Below are 16,791 nucleotides of genomic sequence, written 5' to 3' on the forward strand. Positions count from 1 at the left end.
TCTGGCGCCCTGCAAGCTCTTCTGCAGAGTTGCTGCCCGGGCACGGTCAGCGGGGAGGCTCCTCCTCCCCCCCCCCCCCCGGGCCGGGCCGGGCGGTGACGCAGCGCGGAGGGGGAGGCTGCCTTGTCCGCCCGCCGGCCGGGAGGAGGAGGAGGCGGCGGCGGCGTCCCCCTGCCTGGCGCGGCCATGAGCGCCCCGGAGGAGCCGGCGGGAGCGTCGCGGGGCGCGGAGGTGGACGAGGAGGGCGTCACCTGGTGGTACCGCTGGCTGTGCCGGCTGGCCGGCGTCCTGGGCGGCCTGTGTGAGTAGCGGCGCCTGGCTGGAGCCCGCCGGGCCTTCCCTTGGCCGGCCGCGCTGCAGCACCTGCGCGGCTCCCCTCCGCCCGGGGCCGGCCTCTCGCCTGCTCCCGCTGCTTCCGAGCCACTTGGGCGCAGTGGGGAAGGGCGCCGACTCTGGCTGGGAGAACCGCCTTGGATTCCCCGCTCCTCCGCCTGCAGCTGCTGCAATGGCCTTGGGGCAGCCAGAGCTCTCTTACCTGGGAGAACCGGGTTGGATTCCCCTCTCCTCCACTTGCAACTGCTGGAATGGCCTTGGGTCAGCCATAGTGGTTAAGTGAGTGGACTCTTATCTGGGAGAACCCGGTTTGATTCCCCTCTTCTCCACTTGCACCTGCTGGAATGGCCTTGGGTCAGCCAGAGCTCTCTTATCTGGGAGAACCGGGTTGGATTCCCCACTCCTCCACTTGCAGCTCCTGGAATGGCCTTGGGTCAGCCATAGCTCTGGCAGGAGTTGTCCTTGAAAGGGCAGCTGCTGTAAGAGCCCTCTCAGCCCCACCCACCTCACAGGGTGTCTGTTGTGTGTGGGGGGGAAGGTAAAGGAGATTGTGACCGCTCTGAGATTCAGAGTATAGGGTGGGATATAAATCCAAAATCATCATCTTCTTCCCAGCCAGGCGGGTCAGAGGTGCCAGGCAGGTAGGCTCAGTTCAGCTTGCCTAGACTCACTCCTGCCCTACCTGAGCAGTTGCCTTGCAGGCCTCCTGGGGAGCTACAGCTGCTCTTTCCACTGCCCTCCCAAGCAGGCTGGGAAACCCGACTGGGTCCGTCGGGCCCTCCCCTCGGAGTCACCGCAGGGCCATCTGGAGGGCCCCCAGCTTGGCCGGCCGGCCTCCCTTGCAGGGCTGCAGTTGTGGCTCTGGAGGGGGCACAGCTGCCTGATGGGGCTTGCCACTGCCTGCCTCCGCAGCAACTCCCAACTTCTCCTCGGAGGTCTCCCTCCCATCCAAGAACTCAGCAGGACCCATGAGATCAGGTTATTCTGGGCCAGGGGTAGGGACCGTTGGCTCTCCAGATGTTTTTTGCCTACAGCTCCCATCAGCCCCAGCCAGCATGGCCAATGGCTGGAGTTGTAGGCAAAAAACATCTTTAGAGCCAACATTCCCTACCCCTCACTCTGGGCCATCCATGCCAGGGTGTCGTGGTCTCTGTTGCTGAAGTTAGTTTCTTCTGGCTGGCCCTTCCTAGGAAAGAGGCGGCTCAGGACAATATTTATTGTCCACTAAAAAACTTACATGCAATCAGATGGGCAAAAGCAAGGTTTGTTTTCTTATTACTTATTTGAAGATTGCATGCCATCTTTCCACCCAACCAGAGTCCCCATTGGGAGGAACAGGGCATAGAAATTAAGCAAGTAGATGAGTAACCTTTATTAGCAATAGCAAAGACAGGTGCAGGGGGAGTAGAGGCAGGTTTCAGCCATACATCAACCCCCCCTCCCCCCAGATGCAGCTGTACCCTGAATGCCCAGAGGCTGAGAGCTGCTTGGCTCATGCTTCTCTCAGTGTGACCCCAACCCTGCATCCACATCCCCAGTTCTGTTCTTTGGTCACACCAAGGGGTGACGGAGTGTTAGGCGGGTTTGCAATTCAGGGCTCATTTCTGTGTGAAAGGCAAACTTTTAAAAAGATTTGTGTGTCTGTATTGAAAAGGCTGACCAGTTGGGGGAGATGAGCAGGGATTTTTCCTCTACCTGAGGAACGTCATTTATTTCCTTCCTCTGTTTGTCCCTCTTCCCCAGAGGCATCCCATAGTGGCTTATGTTGTTCTCCTCACTGCAGCCTTGAGAGGTAGGCCAGGCTGCAAGGGTCACCCAGCCAGTTTCCATGGCAGAGCAGAGATTCAGATGTTGTGCCTGCATCCTTCGGAAGTTCAGAGCCAGAACTAAACTTGGTTGTTCTCTTGCTAGAGTATCATGGGCAAGTTTTTGCCTCCAGGTAGATGGGTTGAGCTTCCTCCTCAGCGGCAGCCAGGGATGTGTGTGTGTGTTTCCCTGCTCTGCTGCCATCCTGACGTGAGAGCTGGGCTTTTGTGTCTGAGAGAGGCGAACTTGACACAAGGATGCCATTTTCAGACCTGTTTCTGGCCTGGGCATGGGAGGCTGTTCCAACCCAAGGTGGATAATTGTCTTTGCTTCCTTCAGCATGAGGCATTGGGGGTGTCTGCTGTGAACATCAGTGTTTTCTAAGCCCAGTGAAACTAGACCAGAAGCTTAGCTCCATCCTGGAGTACTTTGAGCTTTGTCCCACTGGCCTGACTTGGCAAGAACTTCCCCGCATGAGCAGAAGTTTCAGCCCCTGAGGCCAGATTGGGCCTGCCCAGCAGAGGAGGAGCCGTAGCTGAAGGTTCGGAGCCCAGCAGCCACGCAGACCTTTCCCACCTCCAGTGTTTGTGATTCCAGGGCAGAGCCCATTATGGTTTTTGTTTTGAGGCTGGATTTCTCTCTCTCTTTTTTTGTGCATTCAGCAGATGAGCTCTTTGCAAACCCAGCCCATGGCAGCTTCTCTGCTAGTGGGATAAAGTTACCTGCTGACTACTCCAAAGGGGACAGAGCGGGTATCGGATACAGAAGACTTTGTGCAAGTTTAATGAGGGCCTGGCTTGGAGCAAAGCTGTTGGAAAGCACCTCCCGTTCCATTGCAGACCCCACGGCAGAGGGTATTTGCGGAAGCACAAAACAGCATTGCCAGGGCTGGGCATTTTTGAACTGGCCTGGCTTCTCTGCCTTTAACAGCCAAAGATGGGTAAACTTACGTTGATCTCCCTATTGAGAAAAGTTTTACTTGCTAAATTTTATGGATTGTCTGCTTTTAATGGCATACGAGCAGGGGCAAAAGTTAGGCTGACAGACTTTCGGGGAAAAGAACAACATCTGAGTCCAGTGGCACCTTTAAGACCAAAAAGGTTTAATTCTGGGTGTCACCTTTCATGGGCACACACAGTGTTACTGTGCTACCTATTGTGGTGGTGTGAGAGACCCTGTTTCATTTGAGGAGAGGCTTGAAAACAACATCATAGAATCAGAGAGTTGGAACGGACCTCCAGGGTCATCTAGCCAACCCCCTGCACAATGCAGGAAACTCACAAACACCTCCCTCTAAATTCACAAGATCTTCATTGCTGTCAGATGGCCATCTAGACTTTATTTATTTTATTTTATTTTATTTTAGTAAATTTCTATTCCACCCATTCCCCGTACGGCTCAGGGCAGAGTACACCATATCTCTCTCTCTCTCGGCTTGACTTCGCGAATGAAGATTTAAGAAGGGTGCAGTAGTCCACGTCTGCTGCAGGCTCGCTGGTGGCTGACAAGACCAATGCGGGACAGGCAGATCCGGCCACAGTGGCTGCAGGGAAAAGTCTGATTTGGGGTTGGTGCTGTAGCAGTGCGATTCTTCCTCAATCTCCTTTTGTCCTCAAGACCAGCTATGCGTGCGTTCTCAAAGGAAGAGACAGCCTGGTGGATGGTGTGCCTCCATGCTTTGCGATCTGAGGCTAGGTCAGACCACTGGTGATGGTTGATGCGACAAGTGCCAAGGGATTTCTTCAAGGAGTCCTTGTACCTCTTCTTTGGTGCCCCTCTATTTCGATGGCCGGTGGAAAGTTCGCCATACAGAGCAATCTTGGGAAGGCGGTGGTTTTCCATCCTAGAAATATGCCCTGCCCAGCGCAGCTGCGTCTTCAACAGCAGTGCTTCGATGCTTGTAACCTCCGCCCGCTTGAGGACTTCAGTGTTGGTCACAAAGTCACTCCAGTGGATGTTGAGGATGGTGCAAAGGCAGCGCTGATGAAAGCGCTCAAGGAGTCGCAGGTGATGACGGTATAAAACCCACGATTCGGAGCCGTAGATGAGGGTTGTCATCACAACCGCTTTGTAAACATTGATCTTTGTGCCTTTTTTCAGATGCTTGTTGCTCCACACTCTTTTGTGCAGTCGGCCAAATGCACGGTTTGCCTTTGCCAGTCTGTTGTCAATCTCCTTGTCGATCTTGGCATCTGAGGAGATGATGCACCCCAGGTAGCTGAACTGCTGGACTGTCTTCAGAACTGATTCACCCACAGTGATGCAGGGAGGGTGATAATCTTCCTGGGGTGCAGGCTGGTGGAGAACTTCTGTCTTCTTCAGGCTAACTTCTAGGCCGAATAGCTTGGCAGCCTCTGCAAAGCAGGACGTCATATGCTGCAGAGCTGATACTGAGTGGGAGACATATAATAAAACAATAAGATACAGGGAAAAATATTTTATAAACAGACAACTCAACAGCACTCCGATTACCATGACATCACATATTGCCCAGCCTAGCCATCTCACATCATGATATCTCATAGGGATGGCAGTTTTTATTCCAGTTCCTAGTTTAAAAACCTCCAGCCTCTGTTTAAAAACCTCCAAGGAAGGAGAGCCCACCACCTCCCGAGGAAGCCTGTTCCACTGAGGAATCGCTGTAATGGTCAGGAAGTTCTTCCTAATGTTGAGCCAGAAACTCTTTGGATTTAATTTCAACCCACTGGTTCTGGTCCTACCTTCTGGGACCACAGAAAACACAGTTGCTCTTTGCCCAATTGGAAAGGGATGAGGGACAAACCATCTCTTGCAACTGGGGAAAGCTTCTAAGAGGTTTACTAGAATTGAGACTAGAATTGAGTGTCTCGATTCTAGTAAACCTCTTAGAAGCTTTTCCCAGTTGCAAGAGATGGTTTGCCCCTCATCCCTTTCCAATTGGGCGAAGAGCAACTCTTGAGACAGAGGTCAGGATATTGGCATAAGAAGGAGAAATTTCTTGGACTGTGCTGTGGACCTGATCTCAATTAGGGGATCTTGTAGCTTCCATTTTATCAAGAAGGAGCATACCAGGGAGTCATACACTGACTCTCTCCGTATTTTGCAGTACCTTGTCCAGTTTGACATTGAGTAGCATTTGAACCCAGCACTCTGTCTACTGTACTAGCCTGTAACCTGCCTCAAGTAGGCTGACCTGAATTTATTGCCCATGTCCTGGGTTGGATGCATGCTGTATATTGGCAAGGGCATAGAATATAACACGGGGCACAAAATCCAAATTCCCAGCCTTTTTGCTTTCAACTTTAGAACACCAAGTTTCTAGTCCTGGTGGCTGCAGAGGTCTGCTTCAAGGAGGGTGGGTGATAAAGAGCTGGTGAAGTTCAGGATCCCTGGAGGTGCTGACAGCATATGCCCACCTGTGCCTCTGGAACGGGTGAAACCAGAATTAATTCTGGAAAATGCTAAATGGGACCAACTTGCCTTACATGTACAGGCCAGGTAATACAGGCTGTGTGGATTTGATTAGTGTGGACAGACAGCCCTGCCCTGATCCAGGCTGGCTGCTCAATCCTGTGTCCTTCCTCCGACTGGGCTGGCAGCTGCAGTTTGTGGGCACCTCTCTTAACCCCCCTCTCTTCCTTTTTCCCGCTTCAGCCTGTGCCTCAGCCGGCCTCTTCAACTGCATCACTGTCCATCCTCTCAACGTAGCAGCTGGAGTTTGGATGATGTAAGTAACTGGGGTCCCCTCCTTGTGTGTCCTTTGCTCGCTTCATCTTATTTGTTTGTTTGTTTATTGAGGGGGGGGAGGTTATTCCACCCTGTCCTGCAAGCGGGCTCCGGGCAGCTATCAGCACTGCAGAGAACAACATACACCAGGGGTGGCCAAACTTGCTTAATGAAAGAGCCACAGAGAATAAATGTCAGATGTTTGAGAGCTGCAAGACATGAATGACAGATGTTTAAGAGCTGCAAGGAAGGAAGGAAGGCAAATAGATGGGGGAGAGAGAAGTGGAAAGAAAGCAACTTTAACCTTAAATGGCTTGGCGAAGTGATTTAAAAAGAGAAATGCTTCCTCCAAGCTGGCTGACAGGGCTGTGGGGGCTTCAAGAGCCACAAAATATGTGTGAAAAAGCTACATGTGGCTCCTGAGATGCAGTTTGGCCACCCCTGACGTACACATTTCAGCAGTGGTACGTTAAAATATCAATATTAAATAAAATCACAAGAAAAAAAGTTCTAATAATTAATCTAAAGCTTAATAGCAGCATGATAAATGATTCCAGTCTAAAAAACCAGCAAGCGCATGCCAGGAGGGGGTGGGAAAGCATTTTGGTGAAAACTGGCACCCTTCCTAGTGTCCAGGATGTAGATGGCGCTACCAGGTGCTTAAAGGCTGCTTCCATGTCTTGAGTGCCGCAGACCAGTATGGCGTATGTGAAGCAAGCGAGCGGGTCTACTCGGGTGGTGGGAACAAGCAGACGTCTCCAGGGGAGAAACAGCCGAATAGAGGCAAGAGGCCCAGCCGTTGCCCGTCAGCGCCCCTTCCCCTCTTGGCTGCTCCCTCCCCCCCCAGCTCTACTCTGAACTCACCTGGGCAATCCAGAGTGGAATCTTCGGACTGTGTTCACCCCTGCTCAAAGCAGAGAAGACCCAATCAGGTGAACATAAAAAAGTAAAATGCTTGAGCAATTAAAATAGATTTAATATTTCAATCACAAACACATAAATGACCAGAAGGAAGGCCAGGAATTGTTATTGGGGGTACTCCAGATGAAACAAAAACATCTTCACCCGCTGACGAAAGATACCGATAGAGGGAGGCAGAAGTCCCTGGGGAGGGAGTTCCAGTGTTTTGGTGCCATAGCCAAGAAAGCCCTTTTTCCAGTTGCCTCCTAGCTGGCTTCAGATGGCAGCTGAAGCAGGGCCTCCAAAGATGTCCAGAGTGTGCAGGTAGGTTCATAAAGGAGGAGATGGCTCTTAATTGCTGGGGAAATGGAGTGGACATGTGCATGAGTGTAGAGACAGGAAGGATGGATCCGTGCCGGTTTTGAATCTGGTTTTCTCGTTCCAAAGGTTGAATGCCTTTGTTCTCTTCCTCTGCGAAGCACCCTTCTGCTGCCAGTTTGTGGAGTTTGCAAATGCTGTGTCGGCAAGGGCGGATAAGCTCCGGTCCTGGCAGAAAGCCGCCTTCTACTGCGGGTGAGTGAGTGTGCCAGAGGGCGTGTTGGAGCACCTTGGGAGGGAGCGGGGGGGGGGGGGGAGTGCTGCCGGGCAGGGCTTTGTCCCCAGAGAAAGCAAGAGCTGGAGGACGGGGGGGGGGGCAGGGTGCTTCTCCCCTCCTGGGGAGAAACATCTTCATAAACATCAACCATTTTAAAAGTTGCATGAAGAGCAGCACAATGTAGAAAACAGTTCTGATAGCAGCGACCCCCTCTCCCAGCCTTTCATGAGACAAAGGCTGCAGGCCTCCCGCAAATGCCAGCCCTGGAGAAAGGAATTTCATCGTTCTGGGCAGGTTAATAACGACAGACCTCTCAGATGTCCCCACCAGCCACGCTTCCTCCCCCTCAGATGCAGGGCATGACTGAAAGTTTTGGGCTACTGGGACTCTGCCATGAACGTACCTTGGCAAACTGCAGTTCTCCTCCCCACAAAATCAAGACAGTCCGGTTTGCATTTGCAGTGTCTTGGTGAACTGGAGTTTGACCCAAGACTTCAGAAATCAGGAAGTTTTCAATCAGAAATGAGTGATGTTTGTGTCGGTTGAGGACAAGTGGAGCCTTTATAGCATTTCAAAGAATGGCCTAATCCTTACAACAAGGGGGTCCCTCAGGTGCTGCCCGTGGGTGCCAGGAGGGCCACCAACACCTTCACTGGTGCCCACCGAGTGCTCTTAGAAAGTGGGCAGGGCAAGTTGGGGCTCCCGCCCAGCAGGCTTTCTGATTGGCCTTTGGAGAGCCAATTGGCTGAGCAGATTAAAATGTTATTTCGGTGACAGCTGCCACCACAATGTTGTTTTTATGGTCTCCCCTTCCTCTTTCCCCCTCTTCCCCCCATAGGGTTGTCAGCATGGAGAATTGGGGGTGGAGCCTGGGAAGGGTGAGGTTTGGGGAGGGGAGGGGCCTCAGCAGGGTAGAGTGTCCTGGAGCCCACCTCCAAAGCAGCCATTTCCTCCAGGGGAACTGATCTCGATCATCTTTCAAGTTTCTTTCGAGGTGCATGCAAACAATGAAGAGAACTTGGTTGGCCTTAGAGGTGCCCCGCTGGACTTGAACTTTGCTTGGCTGCTTCAGACCAACATGGCCGCCCACCTGGAGTATGCTTGTTGGAAAGACAGTTAAATATTTGAAATAAAAAGAACAACTGTGATGGACTTTACAGTCTGATTTTTTCTCCTGAACAAGTTTGGTTGGAGTTGGGTATTGTTATCATCCCTGTCTCCAGATTTTAGAGAACTTGATTGCTAGGTCTTGGAAGCTCTTTATGAGGTAAACGTCTCGGCAGAGTGTCTGTACAGATGGCGGCTGCAGGTGGGCACCATCGGGGGGGTCTCATCTGTTTCTTTTCCTCCCCCAGGATGGCTGTGTTCCCAGTCATACTCAGCCTGACTCTGACCACCTTGCTGGGGAATGCCATTGCGTTTGCGACAGGCGTGCTCTACGGACTTTCAGCCCTGGGCAAAAAGTAAGAGACGACTTGCTCCCCTGCCCCTTTATCCTTTGCAGTGAAGAAATGCCGGGGGGGGGGGGAGGGGGGATTGTTAACATATGGGTGAGTGTTCTCATATCCACGTGGAAAGAACATTAAGCGCAGATGTCCCTTTTACAGGGTCCAGTATTGCAGAGATTGCTTATAGCAAGAATGTTTTGAAACTAGTATTCTCCTGGTCCACTGATTTCATTTTATGCGTTTACCTGGTCTCTGAACAGCAGAAGCCCAGCTGGCCTCTCTAAACCAAGGGTGGCCAAACTTGCTCAGTGTAAGAGCCACATAGAATAAACATCAGATGTTTGAGAGCCGCAAGACATGAACATCAGATGTTTGAGGGAAGGAAGGAAGGAAATAGATGGGGGAGAGAGGGGGAGGGGAGGTGCAAAGAAAGCAACTTTAAATGCCTTCTCCAAGGCACCAGCTGGTTGGGCTTGGAGAAGAGAGTTAAAGAGACAACTGCTTTCTCCAAGCCAGCTAACGGGGCAGCGGGGGCTTTGAGAGCCACAGAGTCAGTGTGAAAGAGCCACACGTGACTCCCAAGCCAGTTTGGCCACTCCTACTCTAAACGATCCTTGGCACTCTTGCTAAAGACGAAGAGTGTCAGGATCAGACCACATTCCGTAGTGCAGCATTCTTTGCAAGAGACCCAGCAAAGGACAGGCCCTCAGTGGCCCAGGGGAGCTTCACCTCGGTTTGTGCTTGGAGGGGAGACCACCAGGGAAGTCCAGGCCAGGGCAAAGCCCCTGGGAACATCTCTTGCTGGGGAAAGCCCAGGAGGTGTCGCCCTAAGTGCACCTCCCATCACCAGCTGCCGCCTCCCAGGCCAGCTGTTTGCCAGTCTCTGGACTCCCACCAGGCCCCTGCTTGGCAGAACCTCAAAGGGGGAGCCTGGCCCCAGGGAGAGGGCAGTTTCATGGGCTTCTTGTGCAGGTGCCAGGGGCTGTGCATGCAGGGGGCTGCTGTCCATTCTCTTGTGCTTTGCCTCTGCAGGGGAGACGCCATTTCTTACGCCAGGATGCAGCAGCTGCGCAAGCAGACCAATGAAGAGGGGCCAACAGGGCCAGTCGAAGGGCAGCCTGTGTGACCTCCCGCTTCAGAAGGACTCGCTTGGAGGCCAGGAATTCCCACCTTGACTTGGAAGAAGTTAGTCCTGAGCATCCCCCGCCGGTGGTAAAACTGACCTCAGAACTTTTTAAAAAGCTCTTCCAAACTTTCTTTCCAGGACTGGGAAGGATGGAAGGAAACTTAACTCCTTTCTCAAATCATCTCTCAGAAGTCTGAACAAATGTAACACTGTGAATCAAATATGCTGCAGTTTTAAGGGGCAGGGGCCAAATCAGGAATTCTCCCTTCGCCCCACCCCCACTCAGTTCTCAGGTTGTATTGGAACCAAATAGAGTGAAAAGCCCATTCGTCACAATACGGGGCTGTATTCTCAGACAAACCTTCATATGCTGCTTGACCACCTCCCAGTTTGGGGGCTCAGTGTGGTACTTCTGGGATCAACGGGTGCTGTACTCTGAGTCTCAGCTGTGAATTTTACTGGGAGTGGGAGGGGAGGGATGGTATCAACTGACCTCCAGGATTCTAATGGCTAAGAAGAGAATCTGTGAGCAACCAGGCTGTCTCTTGCTGGTCTCCCACAGTTGGGGCTTCTGGGGGCTGCAGACTTTGGAAACTTTGCTCCCCTCCCCTAAAGGGAGTGTTCTTGCGCAAAATGCAAAATTATCTTTCTTTCAGGTGCAGGTGTTCAGTGAGATATTTTCATAATTTTAGAACTTAATGGTGGAGTGCTGATTAGATTTTTTTTCGTTAGGGGGAGGCATAACTTGTGGATTCTTGGTTTGTGTTTTCCCATGAATTTCTTTCAGTCTCTCCTAAAGACTGCGCTATGTAGTGTTGTGGAATTAGGGCTTAATATTTTCGCCAACACGTAGTGAGAACAGAGTTTTTACTATTTAATAAAACAGAACATTTTGCGAGTTGGACCAGGATCAACTCCAAAGGTAGGCATTTACTGGGGTCTTGGGACTATCAAAGCACCCCCTCCCCCCAAAAAAACCTGATCAGAAATGCTAAGGGAGGTGTTTGGATTATACATCCCAATCCTTCCAGTTTATAGTGCCTTTATCAGTGTGTCCCCCATCCCCAGTCCTGGCTATAAAGCACAGAACTTGGATTCTTTTGAGGCACTGAACACACTGTTTCTAGTTGCCCTTTCTAAAGAACAGCTTCCCTAACCTGGGGAGCTGAAAGTCTTGATTTGATTCTTTTTCAGGTTTTCTATTTTAATTCTTTTTCAGCTGCGAACTGGATTTATAAATTATCTTCTTGTTTACATTTATTGATGTTTATCATCATCCTGCAGGTGATTTGCTTTAGGCAACGTAATTATTTCATTCTTTAGGACTTTATTTAGGACATTTCTGATTCTCTTTGGGTATGAAACACATGACATTGGTGCTTTCATCTTAGGAAATGATTGCTTTTTATTTTTGTTAAGCCCCTTTCTTTCTAAGAAAGGAGATAGGCCTCTGTCGCTTGGGAACACTTTCTTTAATGGTGTAAAAAGGTAATTTAGGATTTAGATGTTTGAGAATTTTACGTGCTGGTTGTAGTGTTGTATTCCACCAGCAGGGGCCAGTATTTGCCACAGAATGTAGTGGGCAAAAGGTTTCCTTTCTAAAGAGACCGAGAGATGGCACAGAAGTGTTCTTGGTTTGTTGAAAAGCAGGCAAAAATTTTCATAAACAAATTATTCTTTTCCTCTGAAACTTCAGAGAGTGGATGAAGCTGGGCTAGTACCATTTTCCTCCACCTGGATCAGCCCTCCGGTCAGCCTGTTTCACTGATCTGCCTTCTGCAGTTCCTGGAGATGCTGAATCAGCACAGTTGCCTTTTCCTCTATTGGAACTTCTTGCCCAGGAAAACGGCAGCTGCTTCTCAGCCTGCTGGCCTGGATGGATCACGCACAACCCTTTCTCTCTCCGGTGCTTTTAACAATATCCGGTAACCAGCCCCATTGACCCTGGGTGGGGGAAATGCAGGGAACTGAAGGGTGCTCAGCAGCCAGGCCCTGTGACCCTGTCTAGAGTTGAACTCTCTGGGGCAGCGGGAAGGGGACATTTTGGGCCCCCCAGGACTCAAGAACTTTCTCATACCTTTGTAAGGTGTTGGTAGAGCTCCCTAACCCATTGTGGCTTTTGCAAGCAGAGTAGTGGCACTCTGTGTTGCTTAGTCAGTCAATCTAGGCATTAACTTTTTCCTGTTAAAGTTATAGGCGAGCTGTAGTTAGGCAGACTCAAGGCTGCAGCTAATGCACGGGCTACAGTGGTTAAGTGTCAGATGAGGGTCTGGGAGATGCCTATGTTTAAACCTCCCGCTCGGCCGGGGAAGCTTGCTGGGTGACCTTAGGACAGTCACACACTCTCAAACCTGAGCTACCTGACAGGGTTGTTGAAGAAGAAGATATTGAATTTATATCCCGCCCTCCACTCCGAAGAGTCTCAAAGCGGCTCACAATCTCTTATATCTTCTCCCCTCACAACAGACACCCTGTGAGGTGGGTGGGGCTGAGAGGCCTCTCACAGCAGCTGCCCTTTCAAGGACAACCTCTGCCAGAGCTATGGCTGACCCAAGGCCATGCCAGCAGGTGCAAGCGGAGGAGTGGGGAGTCAAACCCGGTTCTCCCAGATAAGAGTCCGCACTACACCAAACTGGCTCTCTGGTTGTGAGGATGAATGGAAGAGAAGGGAGCAGTGCAAGCTGTCTTGAGTCCCCACTGGGGCGACAAACACAACATCTAGTCAGGAATAATTTTTTGCAAGTGGCCGCCTGCCTCTTTTTCTTCATTGCATGGAGGTGCCCTTAGGTCAGTGTGAGGGGAGAGAGGGCCTCTTGTTGCCCACATCTTGCAGGTGTTTCTCCCTCAGACAGGCACCTTGTTCAAGGCAGCTGGCTCTCGCCGGGCCGCTTTCCTGGGAGTCTCTGCCTTTCCCTTGCCTGGCCTGCCTCCCACTGTGGAGCACCTGAGACCAACAGTGGACCCCTGGTGGGCATCCAGGAAGCCCCGATTCTCAGTCCTCAGCATCTTGTGCAGCACAAGTGGAACAGGCCTCAGAGCTGCTGCCAGTCGGCGCAGGCTCTAGGTGGGCCAGAGGGCTTCCCAGAAGTGGCCTCTTGCTGAGCAGCAGCCATGTGGGAAGTGGCAAAGGCAGAGAAAGTGGCATCACTTGGCATAAGCTCTGAGGAGAACCACAAGGACTGGTGCATTTGCTGAGTGGGGGAGGTGGGCTTCCCCAGTGATCAGGCTTAAGGCTTTGGGGAGGGTCAATGAGAAGGCAGCAGAAGGCTTTGGGATTAGCTCATTGCCTTCCCGTCTGTCTTCTGTTTTTTTTTTTTAAAGGAATCTATTCTATTGACTAGTCAGGGAAACAAATTGGGTGGTGTGTGTAGATGGGCATTACTATCTGGCTTAGCTGGTTGTCTCTTTTTAAATGAAGGTTTGGTTGAGGGAGTACCCTGTTGAAAACTTCGCTATTCAGGGCTGTTGAAAGGGGGGGAAATGTTTCCAGGTAAATGACAGACTGATCACATGCGGTGGTAATAAGGCAGGGGAGGGTTTCCTTGGTGAGAGGAGGACCCTTTTGAGCCACGTGGAATTGCTGGCATTTTAGTTTCTGAGGCCAGTGTTGCCTTAGAATTTAGCCAGCAAGCCCGGGAGCCAGAGTTGTGATTTAAACATTTGTGCTTCCCGCATGGTTCTGTGATGGAGTCTTTGGGGAAACTTTCTGAAATGCAAAGGAAATATTCTGAAATGCAAAAATAAGCATCCTAGGATACAACATTGACCTACTTCTGAGATCCAAAGTGCACTTTATGGGAGGGACCCATTATTATTGTTCCTTTCATTTTCACTGGAATGGACTCATAATTCTGAATTTGGCTGGAGCTGTGTGGGGTTGGCCCATTCCCAATCTGGGTTTCCCTTGAGAGGCTTTTGGGAACTTTCCTGCTAAATTAAATGGCCTGTCTGTTCCTGCCTGGGAAAGTACCATTTTGTGGAGAAAACTGGGTGGACTACTGCCATTTCCTGTGACTCCTGGTTTTCTGGAGAGAGGGAATCTTTTGTATAGAGGAACATTAAAATTACAGCTGCATTCAGACATCAAGATAAACTATGGCTTGATCAAACTTTGGTTAATTATGCCATCAGAATGCAGATAACCTGGCAAACCAGGGTTTGTTGGCTGGCGCCAAATCAAGATTTTAGACTAGGGCTTGTAGTTGTTTTGCTAACCATCATTCTTACCAACTTTGGCTTGTTCTGACATTTCAATCCGCAAATAACATCTCGGTCACAAACCATGGTTTACATCAAGGGCTTGGTTTACATCAAGGTCCGTCAAGGGCTTGAGAGGCAAAGAGAAGTAAGCAAATACAGAGTTGGTGCACCACTAAGAATTTGTTGCACACCTCTGGGAGACCAAGAGCAAAAGTACCCTGGGGAATTCTGTGTATGTGGAGAGGCAGAAAATGACAAAAGAACTCCCCCCCCCCCCCCAAGCACTGTTTCTGAATGGGAGAACACCTGTGCGGGGGGGAGCAGGAGTCCTTCTGACCCTTACAGAACTCCCCACGGGGTGGTGTTCTGAGCACCTTTGGGCTCTTTTATTTTTTAAAACCCAGTCCCTGTAGCTGCTGGGTGGCTGTGAGGAACGTGACTTGGCTCTGGGGAACCCAACTCGGCACAAACCCAGAACGTGCCGTTGAGCCCTGAGCAGTGTGTGTTGTGCCAGCTGTGGTTTCCACAGACTGCAGCTGATGGCCTACATCAGCTTTAAACCGTGCAGCCCCCTCACCTTCCTGGCTTTTGTCAAGCAAACAGAAAGGATCTGCTTTGAGAAGCTCTGCTGGGTTGGGTGGAGAGGGCTGCCAGCTGCAGCATCTGCCCTTCGGTCAAAGCTCTCCGACTTGGCTCCACCGGAGGGAAGAACTAATTGACTTCCTGATTAATTTCCTTCATGTGTTATCTTTATATCAATAAATACTTATAATAGTGACAAAGTACAATAAGACAAAATCAGTGCAAAGTCACAAAAATCTTGAAGGACACAATTCAGTGTACGGCAGGGAATGTACGTAAGACCCTGTGGTGGGAGAATGTTTTTGGATATTTAAATTAGATCCGCTGGAACCCAAAGATTTAAACAATTGCAATGATTTTTCACGCTTCTTGTAATATGTGTTTTAATTCTGTAAATTACTGTGAAATATTTTGGAATAGAATATGTGTGTGAGCCCTACAAGAGGTTTAGACTTTTCATGCTTTTTGGGAAATGTGTTTGAATTCTGTAAATAGCGATATATCCTTTAGAACTGAAAATGTGTGTGAGCCCTTTAAGAAGTTGTTTTACATACTCCAGTAGTTAGACAACAATGGAGGTATTTAAGCACTATACCTTAGGAATTACTGTACCTCAGCAGACTATTTTGGACATAAATGAAAGCTATTTTAAATTTTAGGCAAGATGAGAGGGAGTGTATGTACATGCATATTTTATTTTAGAGGTCTGTCTGGTCATGGAATCTTTGAAAAAGCTTTACGTGACTCGATATCCTAAAGCTGGTCGGTGTTTTGAGAGTGATTAAGAATCTGCACCAGTTATTTAAATTACACCTCTGTAACACCTCCCAGGAAGACTCACCCTGTGGAGTGGCTGCGGATGGCGTTTTAAGGAGCAGGTCGGCAAACCAATAGTTATATGAACATTATTTCATAAGGTTACTGACGTTGAGTATTACGGGGTCTGTCTTCTCCAAGAAGAGCTGTTTTGTCTTACAAGATTCTATGGACTTTAGCAACTTTCCACTAATTTTGTATTTATTGAATGAAAAACACTGGAGTACTTTGTAACTATTTATAAGAATGTATTGACTGCGTTTTGATATAAAGATACAAAACATGAAGGAAATTAATAAGGAAGTCCATTAATTATTGTAATTACCATTTATATACGTATTTGTCTTGTTGTGTCTGATCCATGGTTCTCTCTCTGTGGTTTGTTTCCATGGAGGGAAGGCTGTTCAGGCTGGTTTTTCAGGACATGGCTAGAGAGTAGAGTTGCCAACCTCCAGGTGGGGACTGGAAATTGCCTGGAATTACAACTGATCTCCAGATCAGTCACTTATTTAATATTTATTTGAAATATTTATTCTATTTCTCCTGGAGAAAATGGCTGCTTTAGCAGATGGACTGTCTGGCATTAGACCCTACCAATGTCCATCGCCTCCCTAAACTCCACCCACCCAGGCTCCACCCTCAAATCTCCAAATTGGCAACCCTGCTAGAGAGGCCTGGTTTTTGAAATGTTGAAACTCAACAGCAATTTTATAGAGCTGTCTGAACTGCTCCTCTGTTGTGTATGCAGTGAATAAAAAGACCTTTCTACCTCTGGTAAGAACTCTGTGGTTTCAAAGTCTCCTTAACTGCAGTTTTGTTTTGTGTGGATTCTTCCTTTAAAGAACATGATGTGCAAGCAGAAGACTGTGTGGAGTGTCTGTTTTAAGTTGTGTATATTTAGCATCTCTGCAAGAAACATTCAGTACCTGTTTTAACCTTTAAAAGTTTCTAGTTATTATGGAACCAGTGAATAATTGGGAGGTATGCTGATGACTGACGGAATTTCAGAAGCCAAAAAGAGAAAGGGCAGCACAAGAGCTCACAGGCCTTCCTGGGACTTTGGCTTGCACTCAACAAATCCTTCCTCTTCTCTCTTCCTCTAAAAACAATTCTAAATGCAGCTGTGGTGTGTGTGTGATGGAGTTTGATCCATGAAGGAGGGCAAGGAAAGAATCGAACTCTTTTCCTGCTCAATGTTGTCCCATGTTGATTTTTGGAGAGCCAGTTTGGTGTAGTGGTTAAGTGTGCAGACTCTTATCTGGGAGAACCGGGTTTGATTC

At 49.5% G+C, this 16,791-nt stretch overlaps 1 protein-coding gene across 1 annotated transcript; it reads left to right on the top strand.

Moving 5' to 3' along the window:
- Window positions 1-186: 186 nt before the first annotated feature.
- Window positions 187-11,499, top strand: CACFD1 (calcium channel flower domain containing 1). Its single transcript, XM_060250969.1, has 5 exons — window positions 187-301; window positions 5,773-5,845; window positions 7,192-7,317; window positions 8,695-8,802; window positions 9,820-11,499. Exons 1-5 carry the CDS (start codon window positions 187-189, stop codon window positions 9,911-9,913), a joined length of 516 nt encoding a protein of 171 aa, XP_060106952.1. The 3' UTR covers window positions 9,914-11,499.
- The last annotated feature ends 5,292 nt before the right edge of the window (window positions 11,500-16,791 follow it).

Source organism: Heteronotia binoei, chromosome 12 (genome assembly GCF_032191835.1).
Source record: "Heteronotia binoei isolate CCM8104 ecotype False Entrance Well chromosome 12, APGP_CSIRO_Hbin_v1, whole genome shotgun sequence".
Lineage (NCBI taxonomy): Eukaryota > Metazoa > Chordata > Lepidosauria > Squamata > Gekkonidae > Heteronotia > Heteronotia binoei.

Coding starts and splice junctions, on each gene's coding strand:
- CACFD1 (XM_060250969.1), top strand. CDS start 187: ATGAGCGCCCCGGAGGAGCCGGCGGGAGCGTCGCGGGGCGCGGAGGTG. Junction 7,318..8,694: donor AAAGCCGCCTTCTACTGCGG/GTGAGTGAGTGT, acceptor TTCCTCCCCCAG/GATGGCTGTGTTCCCAGTCA. Junction 8,803..9,819: donor CTTTCAGCCCTGGGCAAAAA/GTAAGAGACGAC, acceptor TTGCCTCTGCAG/GGGAGACGCCATTTCTTACG.